The following is a 15,237-nucleotide window of genomic DNA, read 5'->3' on the forward strand; positions in this document are numbered from 1 at the left end:
AAAAGGCCTAATTCGGAATATTTAAACTGAATATTCTGTTTACACAACCCACATCAAATTCAGAGTGGTACCATTTTCAAAATAACAGTGGAATATTAGTGTGCATGTAAATGTAGCCTCTGATAATGTGGTTTAGCTAGTGTGCTGCTGTTTTCAGTTTTGTTTCTTTTCCTTTGTCCCTCAGATGTTAGTTGACTTTGAGGAGAGCCAACTCTGAAGGTGAGGAGGACTACTTTGAAGACTTCACGATGGCGACAGGAGTAGCTGCATGGCTGCCTTTTGCCAGGGCAGCAGCTATCGGCTGGATGCCTGTGGCCAACTGCCCTATGCCTGTTGCACCAAGGGACAACAGTAAGAGACAGGACGAACTCATCATCCTTAATGTCAGCGGCCGTCGCTTTCAGACCTGGAGAACCACTCTTGACCGCTACCCTGACACCCTGCTGGGCAGCTCTGAAAAAGACTTCTTTTACAATGAGGAGATCAAGGAGTACTTCTTTGACCGGGACCCTGATGCCTTCAGAAGCATTCTCAACTTCTACCGGACAGGGAAGCTCCACTATCCTCGCCACGAGTGCATCTCAGCCTACGATGAGGAGTTGACCTTCTTCGGCATCATCCCTGAGATCATCGGTGACTGTTGCTACGAAGAGTACAAGGACAGGAAGAGGGAGAATATAGAGCGTCTGCAGGATGATCAGGAAGAGAACAAGGACATGAAGCTGCCCAACATGAACTTCAGGGAGACCATGTGGCGGGCCTTTGAGAACCCCCACACCTCCACCATGGCCCTGGTCTTCTACTATGTCACTGGTTTCTTTATCGCTATCTCGGTCATCACTAATGTGGTGGAGACGGTGCCCTGTGGTTCCACCGCCAACCAGAAAGACATGCCATGTGGTGAACGCTACACGGTGGCGTTCTTCTGCATGGACACCGCCTGCGTTATGATATTCACAGTGGAGTACCTGTTGCGCCTGTTTGCTGCACCTAGCCGCTACCGTTTCATGCGCTCGGTGATGAGCATCATCGATGTGGTAGCCATCTTGCCGTACTACATCGGCTTGGTAATGACCAACAATGAGGACGTGAGCGGCGCCTTTGTGACATTGCGCGTCTTTCGAGTGTTCCGCATCTTCAAGTTCTCCCGTCACTCACAGGGCCTGCGGATCCTGGGTTATACACTCAAGAGTTGTGCTTCAGAGCTGGGCTTTCTCCTCTTCTCTCTCACCATGGCCATCATTATCTTCGCCACAGTCATGTTCTACGCAGAGAAAGGCTCCAGCTCCAGCAAGTTCACCAGCATCCCGGCTTCCTTCTGGTACACTATTGTCACCATGACAACGCTGGGGTGAGTAACAGACATATACACAAACACACTCACACAGGTAAATACACAAATACACACTGTAGCCATCTTTTATCTCATGTTCTGCTTTACTTTATTTGTATCTGTTACAGAATTTAATAATCGTTTCTGATGTTAATAGATGCACTAGGTGGATTAAAAAAAAAATTGAATAATTTATGAAAACAACTTTGAATTTCAAATGAGTGCTAAGACAGCCTGTCCCCATACTTCAGTATGCTACAGCTTATTTGAGGCTGCGAGTGTGAGTAATGGTGGGAAGTGTGGCATTTATCTACCAGTACAAACACTCATGGCATTTTGTTTGCTTCACTTAGAACTTGCCAAATAAGGCAACAGCAGTTGAATGCATACAATACATCTGAGTGTTGAAAAGATGCCCAGATACTACACAGCTTTTTGTGTGCACTAAGGACTCTATTGATCTATATTTAGTGTTTCTTTAGTGCACGGCTGCACCATTATGATTAAAATGATACTGAAGACTTATGGTTGGTCAGCACATTTAGAATTATCCAATAACCTTTCCACCTCTGCATATATATATATATATATATATATATATATATATATATATATATATATATATTTATATGTATATATATATTGCATATATTGCAATGTTATAGTGTCTTTTCTCTAAATTGAGACCACACCAAAAGCACAATATTTATAGTCGAGGCGTTCAGCTTGAAAATGGCTTGTGAGGAATTAATTTAACTGCATTATGAAGTCGGATATGTCTGCTAGGTGCCTGGAGGCAAAGTGTCCCATGAGATCTCCTCTGTCACCTTTATTATGATTCCCCTCTGCTCTTAATCTTTCACACGAGCTCGCTGAGATTCGGCGCCATGAATGGCGGGGTGAACTTGAAAGTGTTCCCGAAGTTTGGCTGAGTGAAGTATTATGAAGGCACAGTGGAAGAATAGTTATGAGTTCCTGAAAATCACTTTTTCTCTGTGGCTCTCTTTGCAGTTAATGCTCTATATGTAAATGTAAAACTTCCTTTTGGAGTGAAATGGCATGACACAAAAATGAATATGGTGGTTTAGTAATAGATATTAAGTGACTGATCAGACAGAAAGCATTCATATGATAGGTTCACTTTTTTCAAGTCTGAAAGGCTGAAAACTCACCTGAAGAATTAAAAGCATTATTAGTCAGAGTAATTCTTCCTGCCCGTTCTCAGTCCAAAGGTGCCCCTTTCATCAGTGGCCGCTGCCATCTGATTCTGACACACAAGGCACCATTTAGGGTGTGTGTTTGAGATGCACTGGGATTTTAACTAACTCTAATCTGAACTCATTTGCAGCAATGTTGCAGTATAAATATAGGATGATGCCTGATGAGGCATCCAGTATCAGCTTTTAAGTAAAGGTGTGAACTGTCCGATGTGCAACTGTCCATAATCAGTTTTTCACGGACACCCTGCAGCCACTCAGAGTCAGGTATTCACCCAGACCGCAGTATAAGACCATAATATATAGAGTGAAATCCAAGTAGAGTGGCAGGGAGTGAGAGGCAGTGGACGGGTCAAACGAAGACAGGATTTATACCCAGGAGACAGCTGTTCATGTCCTGTATTAAACTAACCGCTTACCTGTTTGCAGTGTTGTTTTGCAGTTTATGTCACAACATATGTGAGAATGTCGTTAAACATCATGGTCATCATTAAACATTGTTAACTTGTATAAGTAATGTTATAAACATACTGATTTTTAACCCAAACCATTTTTCTAAACCTCACCAAGTAGTTTTGTTGCCTAACCCAAAAGCAGTTTTGGCGATGAAACCTTTGATTTCAGTGAAAACGGAAGTTCATTAAAGACATGTTGCATGAAACAAAAGGAAATCGACAAGCCATCCCTGAGCATCCAAAACTGATGCGAGGGGGCTACCTAGAGCCTCATAGTTTAAAGCATACTGGCCACTCATCAAGCTGCTGTATTTGACAAATCAGGAGTGAGAACATGTTGCCATAACATGATTTCAAAATTTCAAATTACTGACAATATCCATTGTTCTTTTTATTATTTTATATGAAAATCCTTTATTATCAGGCTTCAGCAGTCTGACAAATTAAGTGAATTGTTTCCAAAGTTACAGTCTCCACCCATAACTAATAATTATTTACATCATGGAGGAATCTTTCTGAATTAATGATTTGTGTATAAAATTTTAGAGGAAAGTGAAAAATGCTCATTACCATTCCCCAGAGCTGAAATTAATGCTCTCATATTGCTTTTTTTGTTTGACCAAAAGTCCCAAACCAAACGATGTTCTGGTTATGATTCTTCAAAATAGAGAAAAGCAGAATTTTAAAGGCTGGAACCAGTTGATATAAGCTTTTTTTTATTTTATTTTTTTTATCCTTGATTAATGACTGAAAGATACAGTCAGTAATTCTAATCCAATGCAATTTTTATTAAATTCAGCAAATATTTCCTCATAGTCTGCTAGCTGTCCCTTCTGTTTTTATCTGAAAATGTCTGGTGTACATACACAGCCGTGGCTCCATAAATGGGAAACAAAGAAAGTGGCTTAGACCAGGCCACATGATACTGTATCAGCCAATCAGCAACTGGGAGAGTTTGTGTTTGCGCACAGGACAGGAGGAAAGGCCATGGATGTACAAAGAGAAGGTAGTGGGAACAATGGGAGGGGTGTATTTGTGTGGGTTTTTATTTCAAATATCAAGAATCTTTTCTGAGAATCATGGACTCTACTTTTGGATGACTATACAATTAATCATTACAATAACTGTCAATATATTTCTGTCATGCAGATAATCAGTTAATTAACCCATCATTTCAGCTTTACAGTCTTTTTAGTAGGAAACACAAAACAGAATTTTGCACCAAATAGTTTGTTACTTTGGAAGATATACATTTGATTCATCTAACTCTGTTACTTACACTGATACTTTGTTAGGAAGGAGTCTCTTCAAAGTCAGTACACTCAGTGGGAAGTAAAGAAAAAAAACCAAAAAAACAAACCTCAATACCTCATTTGATACCACGGCAAATAGAAAAGTCTCAGGCAGCATAATAGGATATAGATATATTTTTTCTTTTTTATGAATAACCTGTGCACAGGGCTGGTACAGAGGAAATCACTGAACCCACGCCTCCAGCTGGAGAGAGTTTCCAAAACTTACAGGCTGAGGACCAGTTAAATTTTATTCCTGTTGTTTCAACTGTGCAGCCATTGGGTTTTTGAGTTTTTATTTTATACCTTCAGCTCTTTCAATGCTCTCAAATGTTTAATTAACTGAGATTGTATTGTTTTTAACATGTGGTATTGAAAAAAGTATCAGTACGTTTTGACAGCCTTATGAAGAACAACTATGGCAACTAATAACTCCATGTATGTAAATCTCCATGTGGTACTTATCATTGTCAGTGGCAGAGTCTGCCATTTTGGCACTGGATTTAAATTGCAAACTGGGACTGAAAATTTAAGGATACAGTAGACCTGGAAACATGTGAGCCTATCCTTATTTAGGAGGATCTGTATTGCCAAAAAAATAACCTGTTAATATCATGTCAGAAGAACTCTGTTTTCTGCTGTGTTCATTATTGAGAGTTATCTGCTCAGAGACTATGAATACTGAAAAGGCGTATGTGTGGGCTGTCATGTTGCCCCTCATTTGACCCATAACAAGATACTCAGTCATGTGACCATGTGGCTTTTTTTGCTAAACAAAGTATATTTAGTTTCCCTGTAGAGCAGTGACTTGTGTGGCTGGCAGACCTGATGAAACATTCTGACCTTTTCAGGATAGCATCACAGGAGTTATTTCTGTCGTTTATTCTTCAGGTTATGAACAGTGTGTCAAAGTTTTGTCTTTTCACAAATGAAGAAATGGAGACCAATGAAAAGTCAAGCATGGATCTCTAGACCAGAATAGCTCTATTAGTCGCTCTGCAGCATAGGGGCTTAAAAGGCTGCCTGACCTTACCTGTGCAACAATATTTGTGTGTATGAGTTTGTGTGTTTCTATGTGTATGGTGTGTTATAAGAGGGTCTTTTGTATCACACATACAAAAGGATAGAAATGCCAAGGTGAAAGCATTATGTAAATTGTGATCCCTGAACAATGTGTTTGAGTGTGGAGCCATTATGTCCGACACACAATAGACAGCAGCACTGAGAGTCTATCTACAGCTGCGACAATAGCAATCCTCATAGCTAACCAAGGACAGTCATTAAAAATCAGGAAAACTCTCAATTGATGCATGTTCAAGCCTCATGCAATCATTTTCAGAGTGTTTAAATTCAACATATTCTCTTCATACAACCACACCGTTCTACCTTTATGGTAAAGCTAGCACATATGTTTTTGTGCTAGATCAAATATCTAAAATCCAAAATCAAATCTAAAAGAACAAATTATTTTATGCTTAGGCTTTCTTTGCTCTTCTGGGGGAATATATATATTCATTTTATGCTTTTCCAAACAATATGGGACCGCATTTTTGTTAGTCAAATGCTGCTAAACAAGGGAGGAAATCTTGATATTTTTTCTGCGAAATTTCAGCATGTGTAGGAATTTAAAAAAAAAACAAAAAAACTCTATAGCTTTATAGGGGTATTTTAAAAAGATACATCTGAATATTATCTACACAGTATCCAGCTGTCTGTGATTTGTAACCTCATTTGATCTAAACAACCAAATCACAGGCTTTTTTTCCCCCATGAACGTGGAATAAATATGTAAAAGAGAAAAACAAATGGGTACAGTACCGTCTTCATTATGTAGAACTCCAACCCACACATACTCAACAAAAGCAATACCTAAAAATAAAAAGTACTGAAATACTGGTGCTTAGTACAGTATGAGCACCCCGACCTCCTCCAGTGTCTTTAATGAGCAGTAAAAGAGACTAATCTGTGCATAATTACAACTGCAAGTGAACAGCCAGCAGCTTTTCATAATGCTCAGTGCTTCTTCCTGCCTGTCGCCTGTCGATCTGCTCACCTGCTGAAGGGACATATGCTCAGGTGATGAGGTCACCAATACCCATCTGTCAATGCACATAAACGCCACAGGGAAGAAATATCAAAACTGCAGTATGCAGAACAGAACATAAAACAAATCCCAATGTTCATTTCCAAATCAGTATTTACTTCCACATTACAAAAACGCTGCAAGCTTTCATCAGATGTCGATTTACACCAGATACTGGAATGTGTTTTTGGCTCGATATATGTTTTGATAATAATTTTAAGCAAATCCAAAGCATTTGGCAACAAACATACATGCATGTACACCAATTTACTGTAGTGCACTTTGCATTATCTATCCATCATTATAATCTCTCCCAGCTGATAGGTAACAAACCTTAAAGGTAAGCTTTGGTATTTTTCAACCTGGACCCTATTTTCTTATATTTTTGTGTCCAAGTGACTAATGCAACAGCAATTTTGGAAATTGGTCTATTATTGAGTGAGAGTATGTCAAAGTACGTCCACTAAAGGTGCTTGTTTTGGCCACTAACAGGCTCAGATTGTTCTTTTATGTTCTGCAGTGATCGTGCTCAATACTGGACTAATTTCTAAAATTGTATTTCCATTAGTCATTGAGACAAAAAAACATGACAAAATAGGATCCAGGTTGAAGGTTTTCCTTTAAAGGGCCTGACACACAAAACCGAACTCAAGGAACTAATGCAGACAAAAGCTGACTGCTGGTTGACCTCCCGTTGCCTGAGTTTTGGCCAAAAAGTTGCACTGAATGCACCATTAAGACTGCAGCCAATGGCCAGCCAGCATGTATATTTTGCACCTGCATAAGCGGAATTAACTCTCCAAACCAGCAAGAGTGTACCCCGAACAAGCATGAGTGAACAATAACACAAAAAAACTGCCCTTTAATTAGATCAGGTTTATGTTTATGAGCTCAAAAACACTACATCCTACACTCCCCATAATGCAATTCAAGATGGCAGAATAAAAAAAAACAGAATAGCTGAATTGTATTTAATGGCCAAATCGGATTCGACTTACATAAATTCTGAGCTGGCTGCAGTCCTGCATTTGAGCATGTCAGAGCTGTTTTTAAGTTAATTTTCTGGAGATTTTCATGAAATCAAGCCCTTATTTTAATTTCTTCTGGCAAAACATGTGGATGTTTTTATTGTAAAGCAGTCACAGGATTTGCGATGTATTTGACTCCACGGCTATTTATCAAAAGTTTTGAAAATAAAACATGTCATTGTAGGGCAATTTTTTAACAGTGGCTCAGGTATAAATATAGCAGAGAGTAATGAAACAAGAAGAAGCAGCAGTGAGCTGTTGGATGAAGAGTTACAGGCGACAGGCTGCTCACCTCCAACTCTTCAGCGAGGTAGTTAGAGAAACCGTCCCCACTGAACGGGCGTGTTGTCTATAATATGTGTCCAAATATGGCCTCTGGCAGATATACACAATTACAAACAAATAGACACCTTAATAACTCTGTGTAAACAAATCATAGGCCTAAAAATGAGAGTAGGACATAAAAAAAAACTAAACGCACTGCAACAATCTGAAAACTTCTGACAGTTGACAGTTAAGCCTTTAACGTGTTGATCAGATGAATATATATTCCAGAAGAGCACATACACACATTAAAATGCAGATTAATTCACACACATACACACAAATACACAGTTATTGCCTTTGATCTTGTCTCGCCTTTATGACCTGCCTCTCTGCGTCCTCCCTGTGTCTGCATAAGCCCAGACAGCGCAGCGCAGCAGTTCTGGATAATGTGCTGGAGCTGAGGGAGATGAGGGGGGAGAAAGGGACTGACTGGCTGTATAATCAGCCACTTTCACTGTCCAGGAACAGGGGTGTTAAATCAACCTCAGGTGGCTGATAAAAGGATCTCGATTGAATCTCAGCGAGGTGCGCTCCCTGCGGCTGCCTGCCGGTGCTCGCCGCTGTTGGAGCCGGCCGGATACGCGGTCATTGGCATCAGTGGGACAGGATCCAAAAGATTGATGAGGAAGGAGAAAGCCCTCTCTCTGTTTCTCTCTCTACCTTTCTTGCTCTCGCCCCGTCCTCTCCTCATCCCCCATGAGTCTCCCGGGGGAACAGCTATTTTGAGAACAGGCTCTGTGTGTGAAAGGGAGTTATCTGTTTTAACTCTAATCTGATACACGATACAGACACAATGGATGAGAGCGGCTTTTTTTTTTTTTTTTTTTTTTTACCTGCATGACAGGTGCACTGGAAGCGAAGGTTCGCTGGCACACCACCGGCTCTCCCAAGTCTCTCACGCCTCTAAAAACATTATTAACCCAATAATGAGAGAAATATTAATGAGGTGTGCATTGAAATCTGACTCTGGTGTTATAATTAGAGTGATTCTCCCAGTTGTAGAGTCCTGGTCCTGGACGGAGGCTTGTTCTGTAGCAGAAAGTGAGAGAAAATGTTGTTATGCATGTAGGTCATGTTCCCATCTCTGCCTTAATCAGTGGCTATATATAATCTGCTTCTTTCTTCAGAGAGACTTTTAGCTCGCTCCCCTCTGCGCTCTCTGCTCAACATCTCTATTAGACGATGTGGACTGGGCCTAGGGGCCGAAGGCAGGAAGAGGGAGGTCAGACGAGTCATGCCTCAGGTTCACAAGAACTCTGGCATGCAGGGTTGGACCAAACGAGAAGGAAGAGGCAGAGTGAAGTGAAAAAGGCCAAACAAAACTTTCTTTCTTTGACTGTTGCTTCAGTTTTGTTACAGTGTCCAAATTCAGGAATCATACCGTCATACATACTCATATTGCCACACAAGCTGCAAATAATGATTATTTTCATAATGAGTGTTTTTTTTCAGTGAATCCATTGAAATTAATATACATTCTGTGTATGTGCTGTCACGAGGTTCTGTGTGATGTAAAGTCTGTCATTTGCCCATGACTGCAAAGGTCATATAGTGTATGTGAGAAGAGAAAAACAACAGCATCCCAAAACCAACATGTCAAGAGACGAATGGCCATTGTAATTATGACTGTCTTCCATCAGGGATGAAACAGGAAGTAATGGGATAGAGCAATTTGTTTTGAGTTTTGAAACAGACTGACATATGATGCTGTCCTTCTGACAGAGGTGTCAATTCAGTCACTCCCGTGTGTCATTCTGTAGGACAAACACAAAGAAGACTCATTTGTTTGAAGCACCTGTTGAATAAAGCCCTGTCCAAGTTTATTTTAGAGTAATAACTGTTTAATCAATCTTCATCAATGGTTTTAAAAATGTTCAGAAATATTGGAGTAATGCCCATGACATGTTCCCGAGCTTAAGATGACTTCAGCAAATTGCTTGTTTTATTCAAAGTAGGGATGTCAGTTTTAGTTCATTTCGCTTTTGATAGCCCAGCACGCTTTTAAAAAAAACAAAGCAGACTGATGTGAAATAAAATAGGCCTTTCCTTTCAGTTTATTGCACCTCAGTCTCGGAGTTTCAGAGTGCACCGTGAGAAGTGGAATGGAGAGCATGTGAATGGAAAAACTGTGAGCAATTTATTGCTGAATTACAATGGAGATGAAGAATTTTTACAATAATCAGAGTATGCTAAACGCAGTTAATAAAAACAACTATATAAAGCAAGGACTTCAGGCCAAAGCAACAAACAAAACCCACCTATCTTTCATAGAGTGATGCAAAGCTTACAAACTAAAGAAGCAAACAAAAAGACAGCTTGACTCCCTAAATTAAATACAAAGAGAAAAAGATGCTCAAATAGGCACTTCACCTTACAGCTTAGTGAGTAGCTAATACAAAACTGTGATAACAAAGTTAACAAAGCTAAAACCTGTTTGTGGCTCAAAATTGAGCTCCTTACTCACTGAGGGAGCGTGAGGGGAGAACAGAGGGTAGGCACGTTTCCACAGCAACGCTGTGGCATCACCACAGGTCGGGCTGATGTTAACAGTTTTAATCGCAGAATGAGCAGTGCCGCTAGTTAGCTCCCACCAAATCCAGTTGGTGCACAGTGCAGTAAAGAGTAGCCAAATTAACCTTTCAGCTGACATGTTATCCAAAAAGGGAGAAAATGAAAAATAAGGACATTTAGTTTACAGCAATATGAAATAAAAAAGTAAAACTTTGCATTTCACATTTGACTTGAGTAATAGATCAGTCATCAAACTTTTATAGAAAATTTCATGGAACATCTTGTGGTTTCACTTTTTGTCATTTTACAAACCAATTTTGCATGTGCTGAAATGCATCACATAATCTTTATTGACATAGAGACAGTGAACACATACACACAGACGTTTCTCGTGCGTCAACATTTCTGTTGTTTGTTTTGACCGTTTGGAAAATTGGCATCTTTTAACAACAGAGAAGACGGGGTCTTTGTTTTGAGGAAGTTTGTGTTCCTCATTAATATTTTAGTAAACAAGGTTAATTGCCTAACTTGACCACTGATCTCCGTGGCACTCTGAAACTACACTAAAAGTCTGGAGCAGTGAGTTTGGTGACAACAAAGGAAGCAATAATCTCAGGCCTGGTTCTGATGAAAGGTATTCTTAACTGCGTTCTTAGCTCTGCACACAGCTCTGTGTAAAGGGATTAATTAACATGGGGTAGAACAAAGCATCCCATGTTGGGAGTTAATCAATAGTCTATGTGAGTATTTAGGTTTTCAAAGCATACATGTAAAATATAAAGTATGTTTTAAGTTTTGGGATTAAAAGGTGGTGTTGGTACAATATATCAATACAGTTTCTGGCTTTGTGTGTTTGTCTTTTGATTTGCATGATATGTAAATGATTCTAAGAGTGTTTGTGTGCTGGATGTGCTGTGTTTACAGTTAATAATAGATAATTGGTAACAGAAGTGAGGAGTTTTTTAATGGTCAGTTGATTCTGGAATGACATACATTGTTTTGTTAGTAATTCAGGATCTTCGTGCTGTGCTAGAACAGAACTGGGATGTCGAGCTGCATAGTTTTTAAGTGGGAATGTTCCTTCACACAAATCATCAGAAGTTGCATATTGTGGTGGTTTTCTATGGCAGCCTGTTTGCAGATAGGATTAATGGGCTATTTTGCTGCCTTGCTGAACCCCTGGGGTCAAAAGGAGTGCAGTTTGTAGGAAATTAGAAATATTCCTGCCTTTATCAGGCCACGATGCTCTTGGAGCCAATTTCCAAACACAAGGCTCTTTAATAGAAACCTTTCTAATGATAGATGTGGAATTTAATTTAGCTGCAACATGGGTTCATTTAACACCTAAACTCATTTAAAAAGAATTAAACTTGCGAAGGATAGTGGTGTCAGGGAAGCTTAATGACCTCTGGTCTTTCTTGCTATCCCTCTCTGTCTTTCTTACTGGTGTGATAAAATGACTACAGTTTTGTCCCAGTACATGTGCTCTCTGTCACACACTATGTGCTCCTTGTTACACACTACCCTAAACACAGAAATGCACACTTATTTCTAGTTTGAAGGTAGTAGATGAGAGAAACCAGTTGATAAGACTGCAGCGCTGTTACTTTACAGTAACCGGCATCAATACTGCAATCAGTTACAGTTTTTGGGTCAGTGGCAGCACAACGTGCAGAAAAATCCCCTGTCAAATCATCAGCTGCTTCTTCATGAACCATGATTTAAACACAAGAGCAGCAGTCACAGCGAAAGCTTCAGAATCAGCTCGGATAGCGACAAAAAAAGGTTTCTTGGAGAACCACATAAGTGGTCTCATAATCTTTTTCTATATATTTTTAGGTGTGTATCAAAGGTGTTGATTTATAGTGATCAGTTAGATACCGTTCACACGCATAAAATAAAATCAATACGACGAAGCATTCTAATCCCATTACATCCTTTTAAGTATTTTCTATATCCAGAGTTCAAATGTAGACATGTAATCAATTCCAGTCACAACTTGTCAGATGGTGAACCAGTCTGTGAAATTCCAAACTCCACACTTTCTTAACTTCAGATTAGGGGAGTTTGTGTCTGACCACATCTCTAACTTTCCGAAGCCGACAATCTGACATTTACACCCACTTCACTTAGTGACTGGCCAGCTGTGCAGTGGTAAATAAGGAGCCAGGATTTTAACCAAGTGGCAACCTCTGAGGCTGAAAAATGAAGCCAAAAACTTGAGGCTGGCTCCAGAAGCGAGTAAATCCTCATAGACCTCTATGTTAAAATGCCCAACTTTACAGCAGAATTGAACCTGTATACAGCTTGGTACAAAAAAATGGTTTTGGTCTAATTTTCCCATTCAAGACAACTGAATGGGGGAATTTTTTTTTTTTATTGACTCACCCATTTTTATTAAGGCTTAAACCAACATTTAGGGCAGGAACACTTTGAGTGTCTTTGAGTTGACGCTACAGTCTATAGGCGCTTTTATGAGATCATGCCATAGGGTCACAACGAAGTACCGTCTTTCTACCGCCCCTGCCTTTTTACACAGAACGCATCATTCTGCTCCAGTGTGTGATTATAGCCACACTGTAATGTAGCATCCCATTATAAGTGGCATGACGGGTATGACATGTAACACAACAGTGCTGGCCTCTAATGTGACATATAATATATGCGTCGGCAGCACTTTCTAAACAATAACAAAGGCATAATATGTCAATAACAATTATTTATCTTCTCTGATATATGACAGCTGATGTCGTCCTCAGTTCAGAGTGTAACAAGCTCCTGGATCTCATTGTTCTCACAGTTTGCGGACATTTATAGCAGCTGTTCTTCTTCTTTGTATTAGCCGCTGAGCTAATAGCTGTTTTTTAAATTTTCTGCGGAAGTTTGCACACATAAAAACATCATCAAAACATCACACCTGTGCCACCCATGGTCACGTCTTTAAGGCTTTGCGTTTTAAACAGAGGTCATTACGGCGCTGTTACTGCCTCCATTCCCAGCTCAGAGGTGAGAGCTCTCTGTCCCCTCTTGTACTGATCGCATATACAGAACGGCGAGGCAGCAAAACGCCATGATATTCCCGCCTTGAGCAGACAGTGCAAATTTGGCCTATTAGTCAGATCCATGCTTTGCTCCTTTTACAGCTTCAACCTCTCATAAAAATATGGTCAATTCTGGCTCCAAAAAAAAAAAAAAAAAAAAAAGACGCTAATAGCCAAAATTCCGGACTCGACAGTTAATTAATTGGGTGATGTCATGGTGGCTCTATTCCTTTTTTTTTTTTTTTTTTTTTTTAAAAAATGGTTTTAATTTCTCTCTTAAATTCACTTTCTCAACTTTCCACACTTTTTTGATCACTTTTTATTCGTTCATCTGAGAACAACACTATGAATCTTCCCAGAGGCTGTTAATTTGCAAATGTGAATCATCATTCCCATGTTTAATTTTTTTAAAAAATATCTCTTCCAGTTCTATGACAGTTGTCAACTTTGATTATCATAGTTCAGATCTGGTACAAAGACTTCTGCCTTTCAATGACACTGTAATGTACTGTAAGTCCAATATTCACTCTTCTTTGAGCTCTGTTATGTCTTTACCAAATCGTGAGGGAAATATGTGTCTCTTTAGCTGCTAAATGCTCCAATTTGTTTACAAACTAGTTGCTAACTTTATCTGTCTGATGTCTGATGCTCGGCAGGTTGTGCGCAATGAATTTATCACAGTCTTTTTTGCTGAAAAACGCTGCCCACTGAAACTGGAAACAAAGTTGCTGATGAATATGCAAGTCTGAACAAAAACAGTGAAGTTGTTGGCCGTAAAACCAAAATAATGAGCTGAAGACACTAAAAAAGTTTCAGTCATATAATTTGTTGTTGATATAAATATTAATCAGTGCACCTTTAAAACCACTGTGGTATTTATAGAAAATTAACTTTAGCACTAATTTATTTCCAGGTGGATCTTTCTGAAGGTTTTTCCTCGCCCTCTAAAACAGTTGATATTTCACACCATCAGCGTAATAACTTGTGAAGTTTTAATTCATTTAGTGAATTCTTTTATGCGCACATTCGTCTGAAAACAAGCAATTTCGGCACCGCTGAACAATCCTTTATCCATCTTCAGAGCTTCCAGCTTGAAAAGGCCGAACTGTTCACTCTTTTTCTCTGCTGTCACTGGACTCCAATTTTTTTTTCTTTCATCTCTTTTCTTTCATCTCTACTTCTCTTTCTAGCTCTAATTGTTTATGACTCTCCTTTTGCCAGTAAGGTATAATGATTGTTTTTCATACTTGACTTGAGATAACAAAACACTGAACACAGACTGGACAGTAAACACCGGCAGCTTTTACCAGTACATTGTGTGCAAATGTTTTCCTGACATAGATGGAACATGGCTGTGTTCAGACAGCAGGACATGTCCTTTGTTTTACAAAAAATGCTTTTTATAAACCTGATAAAGTATATTTTCTTTTTTTTACCCCAACAAATGACTTAGTGGTCCTTAAACTGTGATTCAGTCTTATAAACAAAGCTAATGGTGTGAAGACGAGCAGACTCCACATTTTTTGCAACTGGGTTGGAAATTGTTTCATGTCAGCTTACTTGCAGAAGTCTTTCTGCAGTAATCAAGGGCTGTTACCGACTTTGATCTTTCTTCTTGCTTTCCACATCAAACACAGCGACGGTGCTGCTGGTGTGCGTTTGGCGGGGGATGCCAACTTTTCTGTGACAAGAAACAGCAGGAAATTGTATTATAGGAAACCACAAATTAACATATTTAGCACCTTTTAAACATTCTGCTTTTTAAGTCGTCTTGTTTGGTGCCATAAAGGGAAAGCTGTTTGGTTTCTGCTTTGCAGATATCTGTAGTCGTCCATGACATTTTCCTTTAGTCTCATGTTTGATCTCACCCTTAGAGACAGTAGTAGCAGGCTGTTAGCAAAGTGGCCTTGGAGCAGAGGCACCGAGACTCAGACGGGTGTGTGTGGGTGC

At 39.5% G+C, this 15,237-nt stretch overlaps 1 protein-coding gene across 1 annotated transcript in view; it reads left to right on the forward strand.

Annotated features, from left to right (window-relative positions):
• Positions 1-239: 239 nt before the first annotated feature.
• Positions 240-15,237, forward strand: part of LOC121951744 (potassium voltage-gated channel subfamily D member 3-like) — a 95,582-nt gene continuing 80,584 nt past the window's right edge. The window contains exon 1 of the mRNA XM_042498201.1: positions 240-1,351. Within this exon, the coding sequence (XP_042354135.1) occupies positions 249-1,351 (1,103 nt within the window). The 5' untranslated portion in view covers positions 240-248. The remainder of the gene's footprint in view (positions 1,352-15,237) is intronic.

The sequence above is a fragment of the Plectropomus leopardus genome, chromosome 2 (assembly GCF_008729295.1).
Source record: "Plectropomus leopardus isolate mb chromosome 2, YSFRI_Pleo_2.0, whole genome shotgun sequence".
In the NCBI taxonomy this organism is placed as follows: Eukaryota; Metazoa; Chordata; class Actinopteri; order Perciformes; family Serranidae; genus Plectropomus; species Plectropomus leopardus.